Genomic DNA, 23,931 nt, shown 5'->3' on the forward strand with positions numbered 1-23,931 from the left:
GGCCGCGGCGGCGGCGGCGGGAGCCATTTTGGGGCTGGGGCCGCCGCCGCCCCGCTCGGGTTGCCGGGGCCTGACCAGAAACGTGGTCTTATTCTGCGGGGCAGACTGGCGGGGAGAAGAACTTGCAAAGCCACCTGCTGCCCTCCCTCTCTCTCCTTCTTTCATACTTGCCGTAAGTGGGCGATTAAAACCCCTTTTGCGTGTCCGAAGGAGGATTAGTGCTGAGCACAGCGCTTCGCTGGGGGAAAAAAATCAGTATGTCACTTGGGAGTGGAAAAAAATGAAGAAACTTGGCACTTTGAGATGTTCTTGGAAGTTGTTTGCAGGAGCTGCTCTTCCCTCGTCCCTTGGTTTAGCAACATGGGCGCAGAAAACCCGATGGAGACAAATCAGCACCTCCAGGATGAGATGGTTGTTAGTCTCCCCGCTGGATTTTGCGCTGCGCTGGTGTCCGGCGCTTGAGGCCACGGCCCTGGCAGGTGTCCGGCACCTGAGGTCCCCGGTGGCAAGGGGATCCCTGCTTGCCCGTAGGGTGGATCCTCAATCTTGGTCATGAAAGCAGAAGCGGGTCTTGTTGATGCAGTTTTTGTGCATGGTTGTGCTTTTTGTAGAAAGGAACAAACTCAATTACCCAATTTCAGGTTGTGTTGCATTCTTGAGGGAGGGGGAAAGTTGGTTTTTGTCTGGAAAAGGAAGTTCATACTCAATCCTCAACTGATTTTAGCCTTTGACTAAGAAAAGAGGGACTGTTTCCCTCTTGCAAAATGTAAACAAGCCTATTAAAACTACTTCAGGAGAAGCCAACAAACTCATTATTTTTCCCACTTGTAGTGGTAGTCACTGGCTTATGCTTATTCTGAAGCTATCAGCTGTTGTATAATCCATGGGATGCTGAGGAAGAAGATAGTTGAAGCAAAGATTGATGCATCGTCCCCTTTTGCCACCATTTCCGATATGTTGTCAAGGAAGGGCTAGGGGCATGGGGTTTGTTCAGCCTTGGGAAGAGAAGTCACCCCCAGCTTTGTGATGCTGAGGGTTTGTAGAGAAATTGGAGGCAGACTGCGAGGTGCACAGGGAAAGGAAACACGGTAATGATTGCAAGTTGCCCAGGACATAAGGAAGAAAAATTCTTGTAAGGACATAAAGAAAAAGTCTTCACCCTGAGAGCTGTTAAGCCTAGGGATGCTGTAGGGTCTCCATCCTCTGAGATGGTCAGAGCTCTCCTGAACAAGGCCCTCAGCGACCTCACCTAGCTGCGAAGTTAGCCCCACTTCGAGCATGAGCTTGAACTAGGGCTGGAAGGCACCTCCAAAAGTCCTTTCCAGCCTATTTTTTCTTACGACTGTGTGCAAAGGTATTCTGGAGAAGGAGTTAGTGTGGTGCAGAAGAGGATTTCTGCCTAAAGATCTGTTCTGTGGCTATGTGGTGCCACATCAAAAGAAGTATTTTTTACTCAAGAAGTAGGCAATAAAAACGTAGAAGGAGAAATGAGTTGCAACTTGTAGTAGTCTCAGAGTGCAATAGGTTTCCCAGGCCAACTTCTTAGTTCATCTAGTTTATACTGAGGTTACTTAGTTTATCTGGTTTTATACTGAGGTTTGACTTGATGCTTCTCACAGTGTCATCCAAAGGATTATCTATGTGTGAAAGTAACCAGGTGTATTTAATGATAATTATTCATTTAAAGCTATAGGTATAAGCCCCAATGTAGACATTGTGTTTTCAAAATAGCATTCCTAACTTGCTTTATGTTAGCAGTAAATAAGCTAATAAGCAGTAAAATGTGTCATTCCAGATTGCCTGTATGAGGGTTGATTTGGATGATTGTGATACTTCGAATCAAAAATTAAACCCAACCTGTTTTGTTACATTAGTTGTGATCGCAAAGGCTATTCTCCAGATGGAGATGTGATATTCTTTATGATAACCTAACACTTGGCTGATTATTTTTTTCAAGGAAGAACTAATGTGAGTTGAAAGGTCTTTGATACTAACAAGATGGGGCCTGTATTGAGGAATGAGCACATCTGGAGGACAGGGAACATGATACTTCATCATTCTGGGAGACCTTGTTCACTCTCTGCTCTGAAGGTCTCATAGTGGACATTTGAAGACAATCAAGGGCCTTCTCTAGTTATGACCCATGTAGGTGTAAAATCAGTGGAATGTGCATTTGGATATGGGTGGTGTCACATGACAAAACAGGAGTATCAGACATCATGCTAAAAAGCATCCAGTGGAATCTGTGTGTGTGTGTGTGTGTGTGTGTGTGTGTAACATCTTCAAGATCAAAGGGGAGAGAAACATTGAAGGATAGGATGAGACTAATGCTATGAACCAGGAGCAGAAGTGCTGTGTGATGGGTTTGTGTGACATACGGATATATTTGCTCCTGTGCAAACATAATGAGTTAGGGATCCTGAATGTACCTTTGCAAAGGAAGTGACTGCAGTGCATCACAGAACTGATATTGGGAGCTGAGCAAAGGTGTCATAAGGAGGAGGTTTCTCAATGTTTTTTCTACTAAATCTTTTTAAAAAAATTTATTAAATACCATTACTTGATTTTGATGGCTGTGCACATAAATCCAGTCAGATGGTAAAGTACCCAGCTTGTGGTGCGTTCTTAYGCAGGTGGGATGGTTGACTTTGTTTCCTTCCCTGGGAAAGTCTTGCAGCTGGAGTAAGTGAATGGAGGAATCAGTGTGGTATGTTCTTTGTTCCAGGGGGGATTTCACCATGTGTCCTCTTTATCCGAGGTGACAGGCTATAGTACCAGTTAATTATCAGGCATACAGATATTTCCTTCTGTGATAAGAGAAGGCTGAATTATGGGGTGCAAAAGTGGTGGCATCAGTAGATAACTGGGCAGACTTTTAGGGAGTGTTGAGGGGGATAGTGATCGTGGTTTGCTTGGAAGCTGGCAGCTCGGCGAGCTACTGGAGAGAGGCAAAACTTGGTTTGCTGTGCAGGAAATTTAAAACTCCTGATTTCCTGAAATGCCCCTACTATCATTTGTAGGGGAAGATGGGGTCAGAAAGACAGAGTCTTGCTGTGTAGCTGGGACTGTGGCAAAGGAGGGAAGTGTTTAGACTCGTTAGGTACTGGAGAAGCTTGTGGAACAGAGGGAGCTTGTGCAGAAAGAAAAAACTTCATCTAGAGAAAATTTAAACCAGGCTTCTGGCACATGAAGACTCCCCATATGAAAGCTTTTCAGTTTTAACCATTTCTTAAAGGCAGACTGTCAGGCATGGAAGAGTGCATGGTTTGGGATGATGCGTTCTCTTGGGGTGAAGCTCTAAGAACGGCGTCAGGTTGGCAGAATATAAGGGAAATGGCAAAGAGTAGTCCAAGTAAATAGTCCTATTTAAGTAGGGTGCAAAAAAAGTGGGTGAATGGATCAAGGATTATGTGTGTCTGCAGATCAATCTGAAAAGTACAGTGGGGAACAGGAACGGGTGCCTTGAAATGAGAATGTTGATCCAGGAAGCTTATCAGGCTGGTCAGCGAGACCTTCTGATACCTGGGTACAAATTACATAGGAAAGATCAAATAGTTCACCCCAAGGGAGAAATGGCAGTATATGTTAAAGAAAGCTTTAGTGTCAAATCAGGTGCATTGTGAACTTCTTCAGTAAATGTCATATGATCCATCTGGACTGAAATAGCTGAGCTAAAGACAAAAAATAACTTAATGACTGACCACCCAACATGACAGAGAGATGACTGATACATTAAGGAAAATCAGGGAGGCAGCAAAGATGGGAAAGAACAACAAAACACAGAGAAAGAACAACTTCACTTACCCTCATGTAGGTTGGAGCACATACATGGGGGTGTGATGCTGAATCTAATTGTTTAGGTGCCACAAATGGCTACTCCGTAGAGGAGCTGCTCGGAGAGCCCCCGAGAAAAGCAGCAGCCCTTGACTGGATCCTGAGCAGTGCTCAGGATTGGATTCAGATGTTACTTTAAGAGAACTAGACTGTAGCTTCAGTATTCTTGGAGGAATCGTAAAAGCCAAAGAAACCACTGATGTGTTTAATTTCATAAGGGGGAATTACATAAGATGAGGAGGCTCATTAACTCACATGTGAGTTAAATAAAAAAACAGAATAAGGCAGACAGAGTTTGAGAAACAGCTTGGAAAAGGGATGAAAACAGCCATAAATCCTTTTCTTCTGATGTGCTGAGGCAGGGTGGGGAGAGATGGCCATGGACTTTGTAGGGCTGGTAGGATCAAAGGGTAAGAAGGAGCACCTACAGAAAGCAAGAGCATACACTTAAAAACCTCATTACTGGTATGTATCCATGTTCACTGCGGAGGTGCTTAGGGGGGGTTTAATGGCACATGTTGACAGAGTAAGTATATCAGGAACTTGGATGAATGTGCAGTATACCAGTCTGGGTAGGAAGAATGGCATGGTAGTGTATCAGCGGCAGAAAGTGTAGAATTGCTGCTGTTAATAGTGGATCCAGTATAACTTTTAATTCATGCAAACTCAGTATAGAATAGGGCTGTTTTTCTTCCATAGTGGGCTTGTTGATTGATCTGTAGACTAAAATACCAGAGAACTTTGATGTGAAAAAAAACTACCGTTAATCTGAATTAGCTGTCGGACACAGTTCATGGAGTTTTGAGGACAGCAGTTTTAGGGTCATCTCAAAATAGATCTGTGCTTCCTGTTGTTAGCTGATGCGTGAATACCTTGATTTTATTTTTCTTTTTTTTAAAGGCCACTATCAATCTACAGGAATGTTAAACAATTGAAATGCTTTATGAAGCGAAATGAATTAACTGTATTCACACAGGATTTGCATCTGCGGTTGGATAGATTTATCTTACTCTTTGCTATGTGACGACAAGAAGGATTTGCCTGGCATACGTAGGCAATATATAGGAGCAATAGCATTCTGTTTTTCTTTATTGTTTTGGTATGCCTGGTAGGGGTCAGACCCAGAGTAGCAAAACTCAAAGAAAGGCTCACCAAAAAAATCTTGGGAAAGTTTGCAGAGGAATTTTGAAACTCAGAAGCACTTTGGCCCTTTCTACCTGACAAGTCATCATTGCGAGTTTCATCCTATGTAGGCCTGAATTTATGAAATTATTTATGTATTTTTAGGATACAATATAGATTAGTGTCCCTTCTCTTCCTGCCCCTCCCACCCACCCCGGCTTACATGCACGTGGCAAGCTGTGAGAACAGGTAACAATCTTAGATGCACCTTTATTTAAAGTTAGGCATAAAGATCTGAAGCCACTGTCTGGCTGTGGAATAAGTAAATGTCTTAAACAACTGTATCATGCATTTTAAAAATGGGTTACATTGGGACATCTGGGATCATTTGGTGAGCTCATGCATTGCCAGAACAGTTATTAAAGTGCTTGTAATCAGAAATGACCATAACATGGAGGCTCAAAGGCTGAAAAGGGGAAAATGAGGTTATATCTGCTTAGGAAGAGTTCAGTCGGTCAAATGCTTGTGTACAGGAATAACTTTATTCTTCAGAATAGTCCTCATTCTCCACATCCCTCCCATTCTCCCCCTTTCTCCCCCCACCCCAAAACTGAGACCCCAAGGCATATAATTCTGTTCCTGCATACTTTGGTTGATTCTTTTCTCGCTTTACTCCACAGAAGCATTTTGCAGAAGCATCTTTTAGGAGGGATATGTATGTGACAAAAGAAATAATGTATCTTTATTCACTGATAGCCTTACTGCAGCACTTTGCTGATTTCAAGGGTTCAAGGTTTCATCAGTTTGAAAAGGTTGTATTCACTGGCTATAAATCTTCAGCCAGAGATGGCTGTAATCGCCATTAGAATGAGACTTTTAAAAATAAGTGATAATTTGTGTGAGCCAGTTTGGAACACCTCACTTTTCCTTCCCATTTCCTTCGTGCCATGTATGAATATAGTTTTTCCACATGTTATTGAAAGCTTCCCCCCCCCACACACTCCACCAGGAAAATAGGTTGTGCCAGAGATTTCACAAATTCATGGAAACTGAAACTCTTACTCATTTTTATGAATATTTATAGGAAGAACAGATCAAGATGAAATTCTAGAAGGGAAAATAATTTTTTTAATAGCAAAACTTTGATTGTTCTTTGTGACAATAAGGACAAATTTGTATGTAAGAAAACTATATATGAACTTTTTCTGATCAGTAACATTGCCTTCTGTTCCTCATTTTACTAGTTATTGGACAGTCTGCAAAGAGTAAACGTCCAAAAGAACCAGGAGAAAACAGAATTAAGCCTGTCAGCAAAAAAGTAAAACCCAAAAGCCCCAAAATGAAGGAGAGAGAACCTGCTGGCCCCTCTTCAAAATCCCAGTCCATACTGACACAGGTGATGGATAAAGGTCATTTCCAGAAACTAGCTGCCACTTTAAGTCTGTCTGCAGGACAAAGCATAGAACTGCGATGTAAGGGCAGTAATGTTAGTTGGAGCTATCCTTCATACTTAGACACCTTTAAAGACTCCAGACTCAGGTAAGCTATTTTTCATTTTTTGGAGTGGAAAAAAAAATCCAGAACTACTTTTTTCCTACCAATTTCAACACCACTGTGTTTTACTCTATTTCTTTTTCTTTTTTTTTTGAATGATCAAGATGTTCCACCTAGTAGTAACTAATGTCAATAACGAAGGATGCTTATCTTTCATGAACAAAGTGATTCAGATCCTAATCACTCTGTAATGTAACTATGGATAGTGTAAAAGAAGTTTTATATGAGCTGGGAAAGAAATACTTGGTGTCTTGCTTACAAGGAGAGTAAATTATCAGTAAGATTAAAATCTGTTTGCTACTCACTGCAGTCTGTAAGGGATTCCACAGCATGACATCTTTCTCTGTAGAGCAGAGTCTGAGTTCTGTTGCTTTTCATTGCTCCAGGAGATGGAAGCAGGAAGTATTTCGCACCTTTAGATAATGCTATAATGTCTCTGATATGAATTAAAAACTTTAACACATGCATTTTGAGCTGAATGTTTGACTCTACCCATATTAAATGCTACTTTCTGAGTATGGTAAACATATCATTTTTTAAATAATAATTTTAAAATAATAAATATTTAAAAGTTGCTTAATTTTGACTTCCTAAAAGCTTTCCTGCAATAAAAATACATAACTTCTTCATGAAGCTCCCTTCTAATGCATTCTCTCCCCACAACTTTCTTCCCACAGAATGCACAGATGCGTTCTGTGAAATTGTATTTCTGCTTCAGGACAAAAAAAAAAAAATAGTGGCAAGGTAGAAGTCCAGTTCTTGGTGGTACTTCAACCCTGCTGAGGAATTAACTTAAGTTCCTGTGGAACTTTCCAATGTGGACTTCAGAAAGATGCTTAAAGGGTGATCTGGAAATCTCGTAACTGGGAGGAGAGTTGCCCCATATTAATCAATAGAAATGCTCAGTACAAGAATTTGTGAGAAACTTAGCTCTTCTTTGAGGCTTAAGCATTTTACTCAGGGTTGTGTGTGGGTGCAATCTGCAGTCTGCTTTGGGTCCAATGGCCTTGAATCGCCTTCTTTCAAATAACTGCACAGGATCCACTCTCTTCTTTTGGAAAAAGTAATGTTTGCTCCTCTGGCAGCCTAACGTTTAGGGCATCTTGCTAAAACGCTTGTGCAGACATAGCTTTTGATTTTAGAGACAGGCATGTGTTTTTGAAGCAAATCTTCCAGACATCTCCAATACTGCCCTTTGATTGCACTTTGGAACAGTCATTTAGCATGTGAACTGAACTCCCTCCAAATGACTCTAAAATAGAAGAAGTGGTCCAGGGGGACAGAAGTGTGCTCTAGCCACAGACAGGGAACCATATTAGAGCTAGTCTGAAGCAAAACTCTCAAAACGTGTAGTGTGGATGTCATGTATTTGCTACCAACTATATTGCTCTACAGAGACCTACTCTTTTGGGGCTGTGCTAGTTGGACATCAGTAGGCTAGTAGACATCACCTGACACACCAAGGTTAATTTCCTGCAGAGGTTCAAAACCATGTCTCTCAACTTGCAAGAGAATACACCAACTCCCATGCTAAGGAGCAACTGAGGGTATTTTTCACCTTTCCTATCAAAATTACCTTTATCTGCAAAGGCATTGCAAGGTTCATGGTGCAGAAGGAAGGACTATGAGAGGAGTGTGACAGAATTTAATGCTGAGGACAGTCACATTGGGTTTAGGAAGGCGTTTTTTTTCATCTAGTGACATCTTAATGGAAACTGCATAAATAGTTGTTAGATCAGGAAGAGGAACTGAGGACTCTCTCCTTCTCTGTCCCACCAGGTGAGTTGCTCTGTCTTTTCCACAAACCATAAATTTTTTGGTCTTCCCAGTTCTTGAACACGGTATGCATAGCTAAATGTAGATTGAATATACTATTTGTTTTATTTGAAAGGGGAAAGAGATTTAAAGACTCTAAGCGTGTTTTCCACAGGCACATTTTTGCTATTAGAGCTTGTTTTCACTGGCTATTTTACAGAGATTTATGTGTCTATGAAAGAGAAATAGTCAGGAGAGTGAGGAGTTACAAAGCACTGCAAGCAATATCCTAAGAAAGAGCCATAGGGAGCTTTTCTTGGATTATTAGGTGAGAGAGGTATAGAGTTTATGAGCAAAGGTGTCAACCCGTATTGTCCTTTTGTTCCTAAATTAAGCAAAAGTTTGTATGCTGTTTGTAAGTGTAACCAAGATTATCTGCCTCTCTGTGATCCATTTCATTTCATTACAGGCATGATGCTACATTAAAGTCTCTGCCAGTTAGTTAATTTTTCAGGTATATTATTCTCCTTCCTACTTGTATTTTCAAAGAATAGGGTTGAAGATTAATAGTTATGTATGCGGTGATCTCCTTTGGGAGTGAAGCATCCTTTGGAAATGCATGAGCTGATTCTTCTCTAAGTGTATGTTTGCTTGTTCCCTGACAGCTAAAAAGTTCAAGAACTACACTGGCTGAATAAATCTCTTTGTAGCTAATGCAAGACTTCTGTCATAGTAAGTTAGAGCAACAAGTCTATTTCTATTGAGGGCTTATAGCAGCAATATCTCTCGGAAGATCCTGTGGCTGATTTAAACAATTACTCTAGGTTTTTTTGCAATAAATAAAATTTTACCTGGATTTAGTCCAGTAGGTGGCGTATATCAGCTGCAATAGGGACCTGGCCTTCCCAGCGTACCAAAGTTGACTTCAAAATTTTATCAAAAGAAAGTATGTGTAGTGTGCAGTGGGTTTTTTTTGTTTTTGAGGGTTTTTTTTAAGTAGATCTTACACTTTTTGCATTTGCAAATATGTTGCTGGCATGATTTGGTTATATATATGGTTCTGTATACCTCCAAGTAATGTTATCTAAATATTAGCAACTCACACTAAGGAAGGCAAGGCAAGTATCCTCAATTTTTAGAGAAAAGCCTGAATGTTTCCTCACTATTTGTTTGACTGTCTATTCCTGTCTTGCAAAATTAAGTACTTTTCCGTTCTAGTGATGCAAATGGGATAAAATATAAGCACTTAAGATAATTTGGGGTAAAAGATGTGCATTTCCTAATTTTTGTGGCATTTTGTAGTTTGGGATTCTGTTGCCTTATCTGCTGCCTTGGGTTTCCAAGCCAGGCTTGCTGCAGTTGGGGCACTGGGGCAAACCAGAAGTGGCAGCAGCAGGGGGAAGTGGTTGTGATCCGAGGAGGTACTCAAAAGCAAAGAGGCAGCAGGGCAGGGGGTGGAAGCAGATTTCCAGGTCACAGGATACATGAGGAGGAGAGGCGGTGCGGCAAGGCTTATTTGTGCTGGGGATGAGTGACTAGCATTCTTTCTTTTATTCATTTGTGTGTTCCTACAATAGTCAATGCCAGGGCATTTAATTGCTGCTTTTCCGTAACTAATAGGAAGGATGTACCCTTTCAATTGGTCTGCTGTGAATAGGAACAGATTTTTAGGAAAATCATAAAACACTTTGCTTTTTGTTTTATTTTTACATCTCTTGAGAGCTAGCAACTTCAAGAGGAGGCTTTAAGGCCCCCAGCATCTACTAGAATTGCAATTATGGGAGGGAGGGGAAACCTTATGGTTCTGGGTGGAGGTGCTGGGTGAAAGGAGGAATTTTGGCTGTCTCTTCTGTTTAGCCAGAGGAGGACTCCTCTCTTTCCACTGTCCAGACTGGAGGAAATACCAGTGCGCACTAAAATGATATACATAGCTTTGGAGACTGTAGCATGCAATGCAACTCTGGGCAGAAAGCTAGAATCCTGTAAACTTGGCTATAGTAAGTTAAGGGCACGCACCAGCTTGCTTCAGGACTAACTCACTGTCTCTAATGCTGTCTTGCACTGTGCAGCATAAATATGCCCTCAAGATACCTTTTTGTTTCTAAATTTTTTGTGCTGGCTGAACAGAATAGCCTGAAATCTTGGTGTCCTTAACTGTCAAGGGTAGCGAGCGCACTTCCAGAGTGGAAGGGCAGGAATGGTGTTTCCTAACTCTGTACATAAACAAATTAATGACTGTAGGCTCACCCAGAAACTGGATCTACAGTGTAGAAGGATCAAAAACTGAGAGGGGTAGAAGAAAAATAAGGGCAGACACTTTTCCCCTTTCTACGCTTTATAGCAATACATGGTCTGGATAAAGACAGTCTAACTTCAGAGTCTCTGCTCTGCCTGACTTGGAACATGGGTCTCTCGTGTCCCCCAAAAGTCTGTATTTGTCACAGAACTTCAGCTGACAAATCAGCTTACATGAAGTGGACCTGTTCCAGTGGAAAAGGCTGAGGGAACGAGGTGGACATATATCATACGCACAGTGTGTGCATGTGACTGGTGTATGGGCAAAAGCAAGTTCAGATCACCACAGAACTGAGTATACTGTGGGTGTTGTATAGGGCAAAATTAGATTGCTTTAAATGGACACAGGCTCCTGTTGGCTTACTGGGATGTTGTTTGTGCTCATGTTTATACCTGAATTTTGTTTCGTCCCCATATGTTCTGAAGTTTGAAAACTAGGAGGGACATTTTTTGTGTTAAACAGTAAAATGTTATATTCCTCTTCCAATGAGCTTTCATTTAAGCTAAGTTCTCTTCTGTCAGTATGAGTACAGGTGATTGAGGGGTTTGCCTACATACTTTTAGGTGACATTATGCATACTATCTTTTTGTCTTGTTGCATCTTTTTCTACCTTCTAAACTTGGCATGGTTCTTCTGGCAAAGATCTTTTGAACTTAAAATACAGGGTTTAGGGCCCTAGAAGGAAGGGGCGTTCAAGAGAGCTGGTTAATATTCAAACATCACTTCTTCCAGGCTCAAGAGCGGTGCATCCCTATGAGTAGGAAGTCAAACAAAGGAGGTAGGAGACCTGCATGGATGAGCAAGGAGCTCCTGGCAAAACTCAACCAGAAGAAGGAAGTATACAGAAAGTGGAAAGGGGGACAGGCCACTTGGGAGGAATATAGGAACGTTGTCAGASTATGCAGGGATGCGACGAGGAAGGCTAAGGCCTGTTTGGAATTAAATCTGTCAAGGGATGTCAAGGACAACRAGAAGGGCTTCTTCAAATACATCAGTAGCAAGAGGAAGACTAGGGAAAATGTGGGGCCTTTGCTGAATGGGGTGGGTGCCCTGGTGACGAAGGATGCAGAGAAGGCAGAGTTACTGAATGCCTTCTTTGCTTCAGTCTTTACTGCTCAGGCCAGCCCTCAGGAACCCCAGATCCTGGAGGCAAGAGAGAAAGTCTGGAGAGAGGAAGACTTTCCCTTGGTGGAGGAGGATCAGGTTGGAGATCATTTAAGCAAACTTGACACCCACAAATCCATGGGCCCTGATGGGATGCACCCACAAGTGCTGGGGGAGCTGGCGGATGTCATTGCTAAGCCACTCTCCATCATCTTTGAAAGGTCATGGAGAACAGGAGAGGTGCCTGAAGACTGGAAGAAAGCCAGTGTCACTCCAGTCTTCAAGAAGGGCAAGAAGGAAGACCTGGGAAACTACAGGCCAGTCAGCCTCACCTCCATCCCTGGAAAGGTGATGGAGCAGCTCATCCTGGAGGCCATCTCCAAGCATGTGGAGGACAAGAAGGTGATCAGGAGTAGTCAGCATGGCTTCACCAAGGGGAAATCATGCTTAACCAATCTGATAGCGTTCTATGATGGAATGACTGGCTGGGTAGATGAGGGGAGAGCAGTGGATGTTGTCTCCCTTGACTTCAGCAAGGCTTTTGACACTGTCTCCCATAACATGCTCATAGACAGGCTCAGGAAGTGTGGGTTAGATGAGTGGACAGTGAGGTGGATTGAGAACTGGCTGAATGGCAGAGCTCAGAGGGTTGTGATCAGTGGCGCAGAGTCTAGTTGGAGGCCTGTAGCTAGCAGTGTCCCCCAGGGGTCAGTACTGGGTCCAGTCTTGTTCAACTTCTTCATCAATGACCTGGATGAAGGGACAGAGTGCACCCTCWGCAAGTTTGCTGACGATACAAAACTGGGAGGAGCGGCCGATACACCAGAGGGCTGTGCTGCCATTCAGAGAGACCTGGACAGGCTGGAGAGGTGGGCGGAGAGGAACCTCGTGAAGTTCAACAAAGGCAAGTGCAGGGTCCTGCACCTAGGGAGGAATAACCCCAGGCACCAGTACAGGTTGGGGGTTGACCTGCTGGAAAGCAGCTCTGCGGAGAAGGACCTGGGAGTGCTGGTGGACACCAAGTTAAGCATGAGGCAGCAATGTGCCCTTGTGGCCAAGAAGGCCAATGGTATCCTGGGGTGCATCAGGAAGAGTGTTGCCAGCAGGTCGAGGGAGGTGATTCTCCCCCTCTACTCAGCCCTGGTGAGGCCACATCTGGAGTACTGCGTCCAGTTCTGGGCTCCCCAGTACAAGAGGGATGTGGCACTACTGGAGCAAGTCCAGCGAAGGGCTACAAAGATGATTAGGGGMCTGGAGCATCTCTCTTATGAGGAAAGACTGAGAGAGCTGGGCCTGTTCAGCCTGGAGAAGAGAAGGCTGAGAGGAGATCTTATCAACGTGTACAAGGATCTGAAGGGAGAGTGTCAAGAGGATGGAGYCAGTCTCTTTTCAGTGGTGCCAGCGACAGGACGCAAGGCAACGGGCACAAACTGAAACACAGACAATTCCATCTGAACATGAGGAAAAACTTTTTCACTGTGAGGGTGACAGAGCCCTGGAACAGGTTGCCCAGAGAGGTTGTGGAGTCTCCTTCTCTGGAGATATTCAAAACCTGCCTGGATGCGATCCTGTGCAACGTGCTGTAGGTGACCCTTCTTGAGCAGGGGGGTTGGACTAGATGATCTCCAGAGGTCCCTTCCAACCTCAGCAATTCTGTGATTCTGTGGGTTCTTATTAACTAAAGCTTAATAAGAGGAATATATGGGATAGGATTTTGAAGTACCTTATTAGTTTCTTTAAACAATCTTGAAATGCTTTTGTATACAAAATCTTTACTTAGTGATATGTGGAACATAGCAAAGTTTTAGCTTTTGAGTCAGATTTCTCAGCATCTAAAAAACTGATGAAATAGAAGTTATACCATTTATGATTTACTTTATGTAGTCTATTTTGTCTGCTTAATATGGTCATGTTGCAAGTCTCAACATTTCCAGTCTTTCAATTGCCAGGTTTTGTTAGTGCATGTTTGTGGATGACTGCCTCACTGGGCAGTTTCCATTGATTGCTGGGTAGATTGTTCTCAGTTAAGTAGAACACACTGTACAATAATTAATTAACTTTGACCTTATTTTTTCTGTTGAGTTTGGAAGCTATACTTCAGTGTCTGCATTAACTGTTGGAGGCAAAAATGTTCTAGCATAATGGTTTCTCTGTAGTGTTGACATTTAGTACTGGCATCGTATGCCAATGTAGTCAGGTAGCCCATGAAAAGTGAATTCTGAAGCTAAATAATAGTAGTAAGACAGATGAGGACACATTTTGGATTTCTTTCCTCTTCCCTGTTTGGTGTGATACACAACAGGCTCTCTCTTGCACGATTAGGAATTTGTTGAAGTGTATTCAAAAACTGAAATGAATTTATTATGTAAGCTAGTGCATATATTAAAAATGAAAAACATTATTATTCCACGATTACCTGATTACAAGAACTGGAATCAGATGAGGTCATACATGACAAGTCGATTAGCGGATAGGAAACATGATTTGCCTATTTCCTTAGGCAGGTCTATAAACTGCTCAGTGGTGGAAGAGTGTACTTACAGTGCCTGAAGGCTTCAATGGCAGAGACCATTCTCGGGTAGCCCCGTCTGGGCTGTGCACTTGGTGTGTTTTTAATTCCTAAGCTACTGGCCTTGGCTGAAGGCTGGCATTGGGTTACACAAACCTTTGCTTGTGCTTGCTGGTGGTAGTGCAAACTACTAGCAGAACACTCAGGAAAAGCCAGAAATTTCAGGATATGCATATAACTGAAAGCAATGGCCTCTCTCTTTTTAAAAAGATGCATGTGAGCAGTTAGGGAGAGACTGCCTGCAGTGGAGACATCAGCAAAACAGAAGAATATTCAGAGCATACAATACAGTCAGGCATGCCTGTCGTAACGCTGCTGAAGAGTAACAAGGTGTTTTAGAGGATTAGAATTTCTTCAAAGTGTTTTAATCCTAGAAATAAATGATTCAGTCCTCTTTGCATCAGCAAGTTAGAGTAACTGCTGCACTAATAAACAGGAGTGTATAATAAATAGAATAAGCAGCATGGTAGCTGTTTAGAATTCATGCAAGCTGCATATTTGTCAAGACCCGGTTTCAAACACGGAAGAAGAATTTCCTGTCAAGTGCTTCACACTGGAAGAATCTTTCCTGACTTGGTTACAACAGAAATGGCCTTAGAACTTGATGGCAGGGATCCTGGCAGATGCTCTTGCACAGGAAAGTAGGAAAGCTTCATGTTCTGGATGTGCTACTGTGTAAAGGCAGATGGTTGAAAATAACATTTTTAAGGGTCAGAGCAGCAGTGGAATATATCAATACCACCACACTGCTATCCTGACAGGATTTGCTGAGAACTGGTACTGCTGCACTGATGCTTTTGCAATCCATCAGAAGGTGACATAGGAGACGTTGCTAACTGTAACACCATCTGTGTACAAGAAAGAGCCAGGAAAGCAAATCCAAAAATACATAAGAAGAAGACGAGATTGTGGCTGTTGGATTTTATGGATAGGACCTTTGACCCTTAGAAACATTGTCAGCATAAACATATAAGTTGGTTTACAAATTTAAATCCACTGAGAGAATACATAGGATATTTCGGATAAGAGAAAACAACAAATCAAAAGTCCCTGAAATAACCACACACAGACTGAATTTTACAGAGTTATCTCACCATGACACAGCCACTACACCTGAAACAGTTTTCAATATCATGTTCTAAAATACCCTTGGATTGAAGGGAAAACTACTGTTATTGGTTTCCAGTGAGATAGCTTAGGGCAAGAGAGGAGCCAGTACCAAAATTGCTTACTTGCCGAACAAAGCCTGGCCTAAGCTGAAATAGAAGTTCTGAATGATGGTGTTTGCAAGTGAAAAGTTGGGCCAGTGTGTTAAAGGCAGGAAAGCCGTCATGCTGAAAACAGGCATAAATCATTAAATAAGCACTTTTTAAAGTGCTGCTAATTGTCCTAAAATATCTTTGCTATATATTATTATACTATTGAAACAGTGCTACAGTTGAAGTAAACAGAATCAAAAAGAGCCTGAGATGCATGCAGGTTGACTTGGAGCATGAAAATACAGGGTATATTTGGACAAAATGTAGACAAACATATTGTCCGTGGCAGCTGCAGCCTAGTTACAGAGCAAGGGCTGGAAGGAACCCAAGAACGAAGGGTACAAAAGAAACGCACGTAAGTGCTCGCGCAGATCACTGAAGTCAATAAAACTACTCATGTATGCAAGGCTTTGCTGGATCAAAAGGGAGAGTTAAAACATACCTGTGAAGGAGAAAGATGTCAGTTGCAAAATAGGAGTAAAAAAAATACCTTGAGTAAGTAGAAGTGATCTGAGAAAAATGTATAAGGAAACACACCAATGCTTGCCTGTGCCTTTTGTTTTGTTTCCCTCCCCAGTATAAAGCAGCTTGACAGGTACGGGCAGCTGATCCTTACAAACTCCACTGCAGCAGACACAGGTGAATATAGCTGCTGGCTTCAGCTGTGCAGTGGTAACAAATGCAGAAAGGATGAGTCTAAAATGGCTTCGACATACATCTTTTTCACAGGTAATTAACTCATCTGGGGATTGTTAATGGAAATATATATGCTAGTAAGACAGGAATAAATCTACATCAGATCTTTCACTGTCAAGATGTTTTTTCACAGTTTTCATCCTTTTTTAGCAGATGGTAAGGGGGACAATGCTGGTGAAACGAGCAGATAATTACTTGCTTGGTGTGATTTATGAGTCTGTTTTCCCTATGGATTATGCTAACTGCTTACCCAAAATAATGCATAATGCAATGGAAAGCAAATGCCTTTGAAAGTACTGACACATGTTCTGAGAATCATCTACAAAATGAATCCACAGAATGTTTAATTTTTGAAAATGTGTCTTGATAAAATAAATCTATGTAGAAGATTCATTCTGCCATGGCATTCCAGTGTCCACATGGGCTTCCATGTTTTCATATCTTCCTCCCCTCTCCCCAGTTACCTGCACTGAATTCAAAATCTTGACGTCATACATTGATCTCTGCAGGGCCAAAATTCCTCCTAAGAGTCTATGTGTCATGTTAAGAGGCAAAACACTCTAAATACTTGTATAGTCCTACAGAGTTTGAGGTAAACTGTAGTCCTAACACTACCTGGATAGGTCATAATAGATAACCACACACAGCTTACTGCTACTTGGTAAAACAGAGCTGAATTCAAATAGTTAATTTTTTCTTCTAATGGAAAACATTATAAATGGTAAAACCACCTTTGCTGCCTGATAAGAGCTAAAGCATTCTTGGCTAGCAAATATTTCAGTACAAAATGCTAAGATAGGATTGTTTGCAGTAAGTTTTGGAGATAAATTAGAAGCCATTTATCAGAAGCACTTAATGTTCCAAGGATACATTCCTTCAGAAAGATTGGAATAAACATTTCAATCAAGTTATTATGTAAATGTTCATGCTAGAAAGAGAAATTTAAGCATTGTATTTATAAGCAACATGCCGAATATGAAAATACTCTTTAACAGTCAATCTAAAAGCATTATATATTTCACCTGTTTTCCAGTGCAGTAAATCAAACATTTTTACCTAAAATTATATGTATAAAAAGGCTGTACTTCCAAAGAATTTCTCTCTCTAGCAGTGCTTATTTTCTGTGTGTGTGTGTCTGTCTGTCTGCATGTTACTGTTTAAAAGCGGGTGAATGAACAGAAGTAGATCCAGATGAGTATTTGGATACATAAAAGGGAATTTCTGAGATTTTCTTAACATTAAGAGATTAGACTACAATGAAGATGACCTTGTTTTTTTTTATTTAGTGTTTTTAATCCAACCTATGTAAATATGCACTCTCAAGTCAGAAAAGCATTTTTCTTTCATTTGTGTGTATTTAAAGTAAAAAAGCTTTGTGTTCATTTTAAATGTTGCTTACAGAAAACCCTGTCATAAATATTTTCTCTTCTTTCTGTTAAACCAAGACATAAATATTATTCTAACTATATTAACTCTTTTACATAGATAAAGGGGAACTTTTTGTACCTACGCCCAGTTATTTTGAGATTGTTTACCTGAACCCAGATAAACCTGCAGTCATCCCATGCCGTGTTACTACTCCTTCAGCAAAAGTAACTCTACACAGGGAATTTCCAGCAGAAGAAATTGAAACAGATGGAGCTAATATTACTTATGATGTGAAGAAGGGTTTTGTTTACCAGCACCCTACTTCTGATCATAAAGGTATTGTCTACTGCAAAGCAGAGTCACAGGGAGCACCTCAGATTTCCATCAAGTATCATCTACTGTATGTGGAAGGTAAGATGGAGTTTTCTGTGCACTTACACTGGTTCCTGTTTCTTCTGCTGAGGTTATTTAGAAAACAAATTCTGAAAAGAAAATTTGTGAAGTAAATAATGTAATCAGAGTTTAAAAATCTTGATCAAAAGTACATGTGATAAAACTGTAGATATAAATTCCAGCAAGTTCCTAGTTTGGGGTGGGGGGAGGAGTTTCAGGCATATGTCACTTACCTGTTGCATTAAACACATTGAGGCAAAAATTGCCTCTTGATTATGTTTTATCAGTATATTTTATTTTGAAAACTAATTTCCTGCTTCCCACCACTGTCTTTCAATCAGTTCCCAAGGGCCCACCCTCAACCACAATTGCGGCATCATCCAATAGAGCAGAAGTCAGTGACAGCATTAATGTAATCTGCACAGTCCTTGGGGACCCAGATGTAGATGTGAACTTCAGTTGGCAGTACCCAGGGCAAGAGGTAAGAGATGTCTGCCCTGATTGAAGTGCTTTGCTCTTCATAAATGCAATACTTTGAATGCCATTTAATGTCTAGATTTGGAACAGAATTGCAATGTCTGCCTCCTGCTAGCTCAGGTGTGCTTGGCAGGAGGAGGCAACACATCGCTTTTGAACTTCAGCCTATCTATCCCTGAGAGCAGAGAGGTATCACAGAAATGAAACTTAAAACTGGAGAGCTCTACTCATCTTAGCAAAAACCAAGCTCTGCAGTGCTCACCCTTCCTTCAGGTTTCCATTGCAGAGACACTTGGCCTTTGGCAGCAGTTCCAAAAGGAAAGTCTCGGACAGGACCCGAGGGATCTCATTGTGTTCCTCTTGCTGGCCCTCCTGAGGCTTTGTTGTCAAAGGATGATGCAGAACTCAGCAATAAGGTAGTAAGATCTGCACTGGTGTCCCTGAGCCAGCGCAGAGTTAAAAGTAGTCTAACAGTGGAGGTAACTGTTGAGAGTGAATGAGCAGAGTTCAGTGCCTACCCATCTTGACAAACTTGAAATCTAAAGCCCTGCAAGTTTGCTGTGGCCAGTAAGGTAGAGACTGTAGCACTCTATCTCTCATGGGAAGGTGTGTGACCTTTGAGGAAAGAAAAGGGTGAGAACAAGTGAGCACAAATGGGATTTGAACTGTAGGGCACTAGGCATGTGGAGCCAGCTTTCTAGTTCTTGCTGAGATGTTAATTTACTCCTTTATATAGATTCCCCCCCCAACACACACCTCAGGTTTTTTTGCTGCTCAGTGTCAAAGGTTTTCATGGTGAGACTACTGAAGTTTGAGGGTTAGTGAGCAATTACCAACTTGCCCTCCCTGCCCAGTCCTGCTCTTTAAATTAGGTCAGCCCCAACTGCATTTGGTGATGGGCCTGGTACCAACAGCATTAGATGATCTGGAGAGTAACTACAAGATAGAGCTCAGAAAGGGTTTGGCAGAAGGCTTCCTGTTTCTGGAGTCCATTTGAAGATAGGAAGGAGAGAGGCAGAAGTCTAAATAACGTGAGAAACTTGCAGCTGTCTCTGGAGTAAAAAATAAAATGGTAAGGGAAGTCAAAGTGCCTTTAGGTTTGAGGAGCTGCTAAACAGTAGTTTCTTTGACTTAAATGCCCAATGTCTTCCTCTGGATTTAGCCCATAGAATTAGTTTGTGGGGTACATAAACAAATGCCAAATTCTTTGCCCTTCAAGGAAGGGCTTAAACTCTGGCAGTCTTCATAATGAGCCACTCTGTTTGGTGGGGAGGTGGGCCCTAAGAAGAAAGACCCCCCCCTGCTGATCATGTTAGTTTTGTTGTGTTGTTGTTGTTGTTGTTGTTGTTGTTGTTGTTGTTTTAAAAAACATTCCCCTTGATACTTTGCAGTGTAGCAGTTCGCTATACAAACCCCAGTTTAAAGTTTCCTGTAACTCACGGTAACTGCTGAGTACAAACGACTGAAGAAATTGATTTCTAGACTCAGCCTGTCCTTCTAAAACACTTTATCTTATTAGTGTCCACACCACACTGCTTTTGCATCTTTCACTCTTGAGGAGCTTCCCCAAGTGTGGTTGCTGGCTGTTCTTGGCCCAGTTGCTTCCAGTGGTCTGGTACACTAACTACAGTTACTCCTCTCCAGCACTGACTGAATATAAGCTGCTAAACGCATGCACGTTATCTATCTATCATCTCCCTTGTTTGCTATGGATACTGCATCTAGTGCAGGGCAGGGCAYGTGCACTATCAGCAGAGGACTACACCCTTACAGCAAACCCAGCTATGGGCGTTGGGAGAGACTGGCCTCTGGCCTGTATCTGCCTTTCAGCCTAGGAAGGGCTGATGTGCTCATTCACCAGCATGAACAGTCTCACAGCTCCAGCTGTGCCTGGGGATAGGGAGGGAAGCAGCTTGTTTGGGTTTCTGCACCAACCAAATGCTTAAGTACATGCCAGAGTAGCAGTGCATGCTTGTTGCCAAGCTAATATTTTGTATAACAGTATTCACTTACTGCAAAATAAAAATACTTTGAGAGAATTACTCATTTTTTTTCCCCTGTAGAGCCTCTGTTGAGAAACAAGTCCGTACCATAACTGGTCAGGTGGGGTGGAGGGAGGAGAGAGAGGTAAATCAGTGATGCCAATCACACTTACCTTCCTCTGTGCAAAGGGGAAAAAAAAAAAAAAAATTGAACTTTTCAGATTCATTGGATACCTCTGTTCTATTGTATTGCTTTCAGGGCAGGGAGATCAAGGCTAGGGTTTTTTCCTTCTCTCCACCCAGGACCTAGACTGATACCTACCACTTAACATCTGAGCAGAAGCAGCATTTTATCTCTGCTTGCTCCTAAATACACTGTATTGGAAAGACCCTCATTTCATCTCATCTTCACCTCTCCCCTTGTTTTTTAACTTAGATTCCCCTGCCCCAACTCCCTGATAATTGCATTTGCTCATTCACCTGCTTAGAATACATACTGATCCACTCATTAATATGCTTCCCTGAAACTGTCTTCAAAATAGAAGGCAATTAGAAGAAAAACTGTACTACTAGAAACACAGCCAGGCAAATGCCTTTACATGGCATTTACCTTCCCTTTTATTAGTTTCAGGGCAGTTCCACTTGATAACATTTAAAAAACAACTGACTTAGGCTTGAATTTAAGCATGGGGTGGTACTTCATTGCAGTTGATTGTCAGCTGGGAACAGGAGGTAGTGCTCTGCTTAGTGGCCTGATTCCTTCTAAAAGGATGAAGATTTTTAGAAGGAATTACTGTTTTTTTTTTWAAAAAAAAACTTATTGCTCACAGTAAACATCTGCCACCTACTAGATGTAGCCTGACTGCACTGTGACTCATCTGGAAGCATGAACAGGACTGGCAGCTTTTCCTGTACTGGTCCCTTTTGCAAGTGCAAGATTGTAGTCGTGGCTCTAGATAAATGTTTAACTTATCCTTTTGCAATTACTACCTTAAGCCTTGCAGCATTCATATTGGTAAACAGCTAATACATGTATTTCATGAAGCAGGACAAGGTGGTTTCCAAGCAAAAACCTCTTATCTTACCAGTTTTATCCAGGTCATTAGTGTACCAAAAGCCAGCAGGATTAAAGGTACTGAATGGCAGGATGGATTTTGGAAGGAAAGACTGCCTTAGTCTACCTTAGGACCAGTTTCATCTGGTCCTTTGCAAGCCAGGGAGTGTTACAAGAAAAATCCTGTTATCATTAACATTACAGAGGGGGAAAAAAAAAAACCCTCAAAATAGTGCTCTTAGCATCTTTGTTCATATTTTTGGCTTTGATAGTTTACATACATTTTGGAAAGCACAGTAGGAGGAGTAATTTAATAGTAAGGACTAATTTAGAAGCACATATGAATTGTTACCATTTGCTTGTAAGTTATCTAATACAGTATTTCTGAAATTAGAGAAGGAGAAATTAGTTTAAGAAATATGATTTAAAGCTACTGTCTGTGCTAAAAGAGAACTAGGTAAAGATTGCTCAGCTAACTTAGCCCACTGCACCCTTCCTTTTGTAGACGTGTTAAGTGTCTGAAAACAAGCTCACATATCTCTCCTGATACCCCCCCCCCCGAATACCTTTCCTGTTTGATCAAATACACAAAAGCAAAATAACAAGTGGACTACACTGGGATCATTTGCATACTCAGGCAGAGTCTGGGCAGCCCTTAACCTACTGAGTCACCACATTAGACTAAAGATTCATAGTACCCGCACTTAGAGTGGAAGAGCCATTATATTATCCTTATTTGGCCTAAGTTATTGGTATGTCAACACTTAGTGCAGAAATATTGCTATAACTGCCAGACACCTTCGACTTCCTCACTTAAGCCTTTCAGATGTAGACTCCTACTCTCTGAGCTCTCACTTTGGGGTTTGATAGGGTAGTGTTGCTAAATACTGTTTGCAAAATCATGCACTTTCTTATGTGGGTGTCTTTTTTAAACAGTTGGAGAGGCCTGTGATTATCCAAAACTTCTGGAGACTGATCAACAGAGGAACTGGCCATACCACAAGAATCTCCAAGAGTGTTATTGTTATTGAAGATTTTGAAGCAAAAGATGCTGGGAACTACATTTGTATAGCTCAGAACCTACAAGGAGAAACAACAGTAGCTACCAAAGTTGAACTAAACTGATAGGAAAGACTTCTGGACATAGAATGAACTGTTGTTATTTCACACTTCAGCCATTTAGTTCTTTAGTAATGTTTAAATGAAGTTTTCTATCACTGTTTCTTTTCATACATCAGTGCATTCCATTTTTACTAGCTGGATGGGCCAAAGCGGAGTTGCTTATACTTGGCAGTAGTCAGCTGTGAGATAAAACTGTAAGTATTAAAGTTTAAGCCTGAAGGTGCATATGGCTTATTATATTTAGGAATAGGTGCTCTTGGGCTTTCCTTTGCATAGACGTAGTCTTTTTCCTCAGTCTTTCACAAGGTTAACCTGCTGGGGGATTTGTGCCTTTTTGTGTGTGTTTGTGAAAACTGAGAAGATATTTAATATCTTCAGAAATCCAGGAGTGCAGGTTCTCTCTTCTGGTGCTGTGCAATTTTAAACTTTAAAGTACTGTACATGTTAAAAGTTACTCTATTGGCCAATAGCAATGTTTATTTTGCAAGAATAATTAAATTTCTGAATTCTAAAAATGTGTGTGTGCATATATGTGTGTATATACTTTATATAAGACATATACACAAAGAAAATTCTCAGTCTTAGAGAAGATCAGTAATAAATATATATTAAGGTCCTAGAAAGTATATCTCAAGGGACTTGTAAGGGGTAGGTATGCTGGATTTTTCCTTATATTGGCGCATTCTTACAATTTTCTAATACATCATTTACTCCTCATATATCACAATTCTTGTTTGCTAAAGATAAAACTTGTATTTATTTATATGGTACCATTTACAGAAGAAAAACATAACATGACTAGAATACTGAATGCTTATACAGCAGAAGTTTTCTCAGGTTAATAACAAGTTCAACTTGATTGTATTACTTTTCTTAGGAGAAAAGGAAAGATGTTTCATTTACACAAAACTAGATCTGGATTTAAAAAAAACAGTTGCTTCCCTCACTATGGATTTAGTTACCAATACAAGGAAAAAGACTTCCTAGAGAATAGGTAAGAACTTGATGACCCCAGCACTGTCTGACATTTCAGTGATGGCTTTCTTTCCTAGGGCTCAAGCACAGAATACGCCATTCCAATACAAAACTACTCAGCAGTGTAAGTCTAAGTGACAAAAATTGTAATGCAAGCCACTTTATTTACAAGGGATATAAAACCCCAGCTTATTCTGAGTGCATGAAGAACCAAACCAGAGACCAATCCCTTGCTTACACCCTTGCGTCTCAGCCCATCTTTGACTGGAACTTAGAAAGCTTTCTTTCAAGCTGGCTTGAATAATCCCTTTGCTCAAGATAAATCAAACTTCTGAGCAGATGCATACAGGACTGATTTGTGGAATGATAAC

The 23,931-nt window shown here is 41.3% G+C and overlaps 1 protein-coding gene across 1 annotated transcript in view; it reads left to right on the forward strand.

Moving 5' to 3' along the window:
• Positions 1-23,094, forward strand: part of PDGFRL (platelet derived growth factor receptor like) — a 23,655-nt gene extending 561 nt beyond the window's left edge. Inside the window, exons 2-7 of the mRNA XM_026078172.1 lie at positions 105-172; positions 6,201-6,495; positions 16,071-16,222; positions 17,675-17,968; positions 18,292-18,431; positions 22,400-23,094. Of these exons, the coding sequence (XP_025933957.1) occupies positions 105-172; positions 6,201-6,495; positions 16,071-16,222; positions 17,675-17,968; positions 18,292-18,431; positions 22,400-22,588 (1,138 nt within the window). The 3' untranslated portion in view covers positions 22,589-23,094. The remainder of the gene's footprint in view (positions 1-104; positions 173-6,200; positions 6,496-16,070; positions 16,223-17,674; positions 17,969-18,291; positions 18,432-22,399) is intronic.
• The last annotated feature ends 837 nt before the right edge of the window (positions 23,095-23,931 follow it).

This window comes from Apteryx rowi, unplaced genomic scaffold (genome assembly GCF_003343035.1).
Source record: "Apteryx rowi isolate R43461 unplaced genomic scaffold, aptRow1 scaffold_472, whole genome shotgun sequence".
Lineage (NCBI taxonomy): Eukaryota > Metazoa > Chordata > Aves > Apterygiformes > Apterygidae > Apteryx > Apteryx rowi.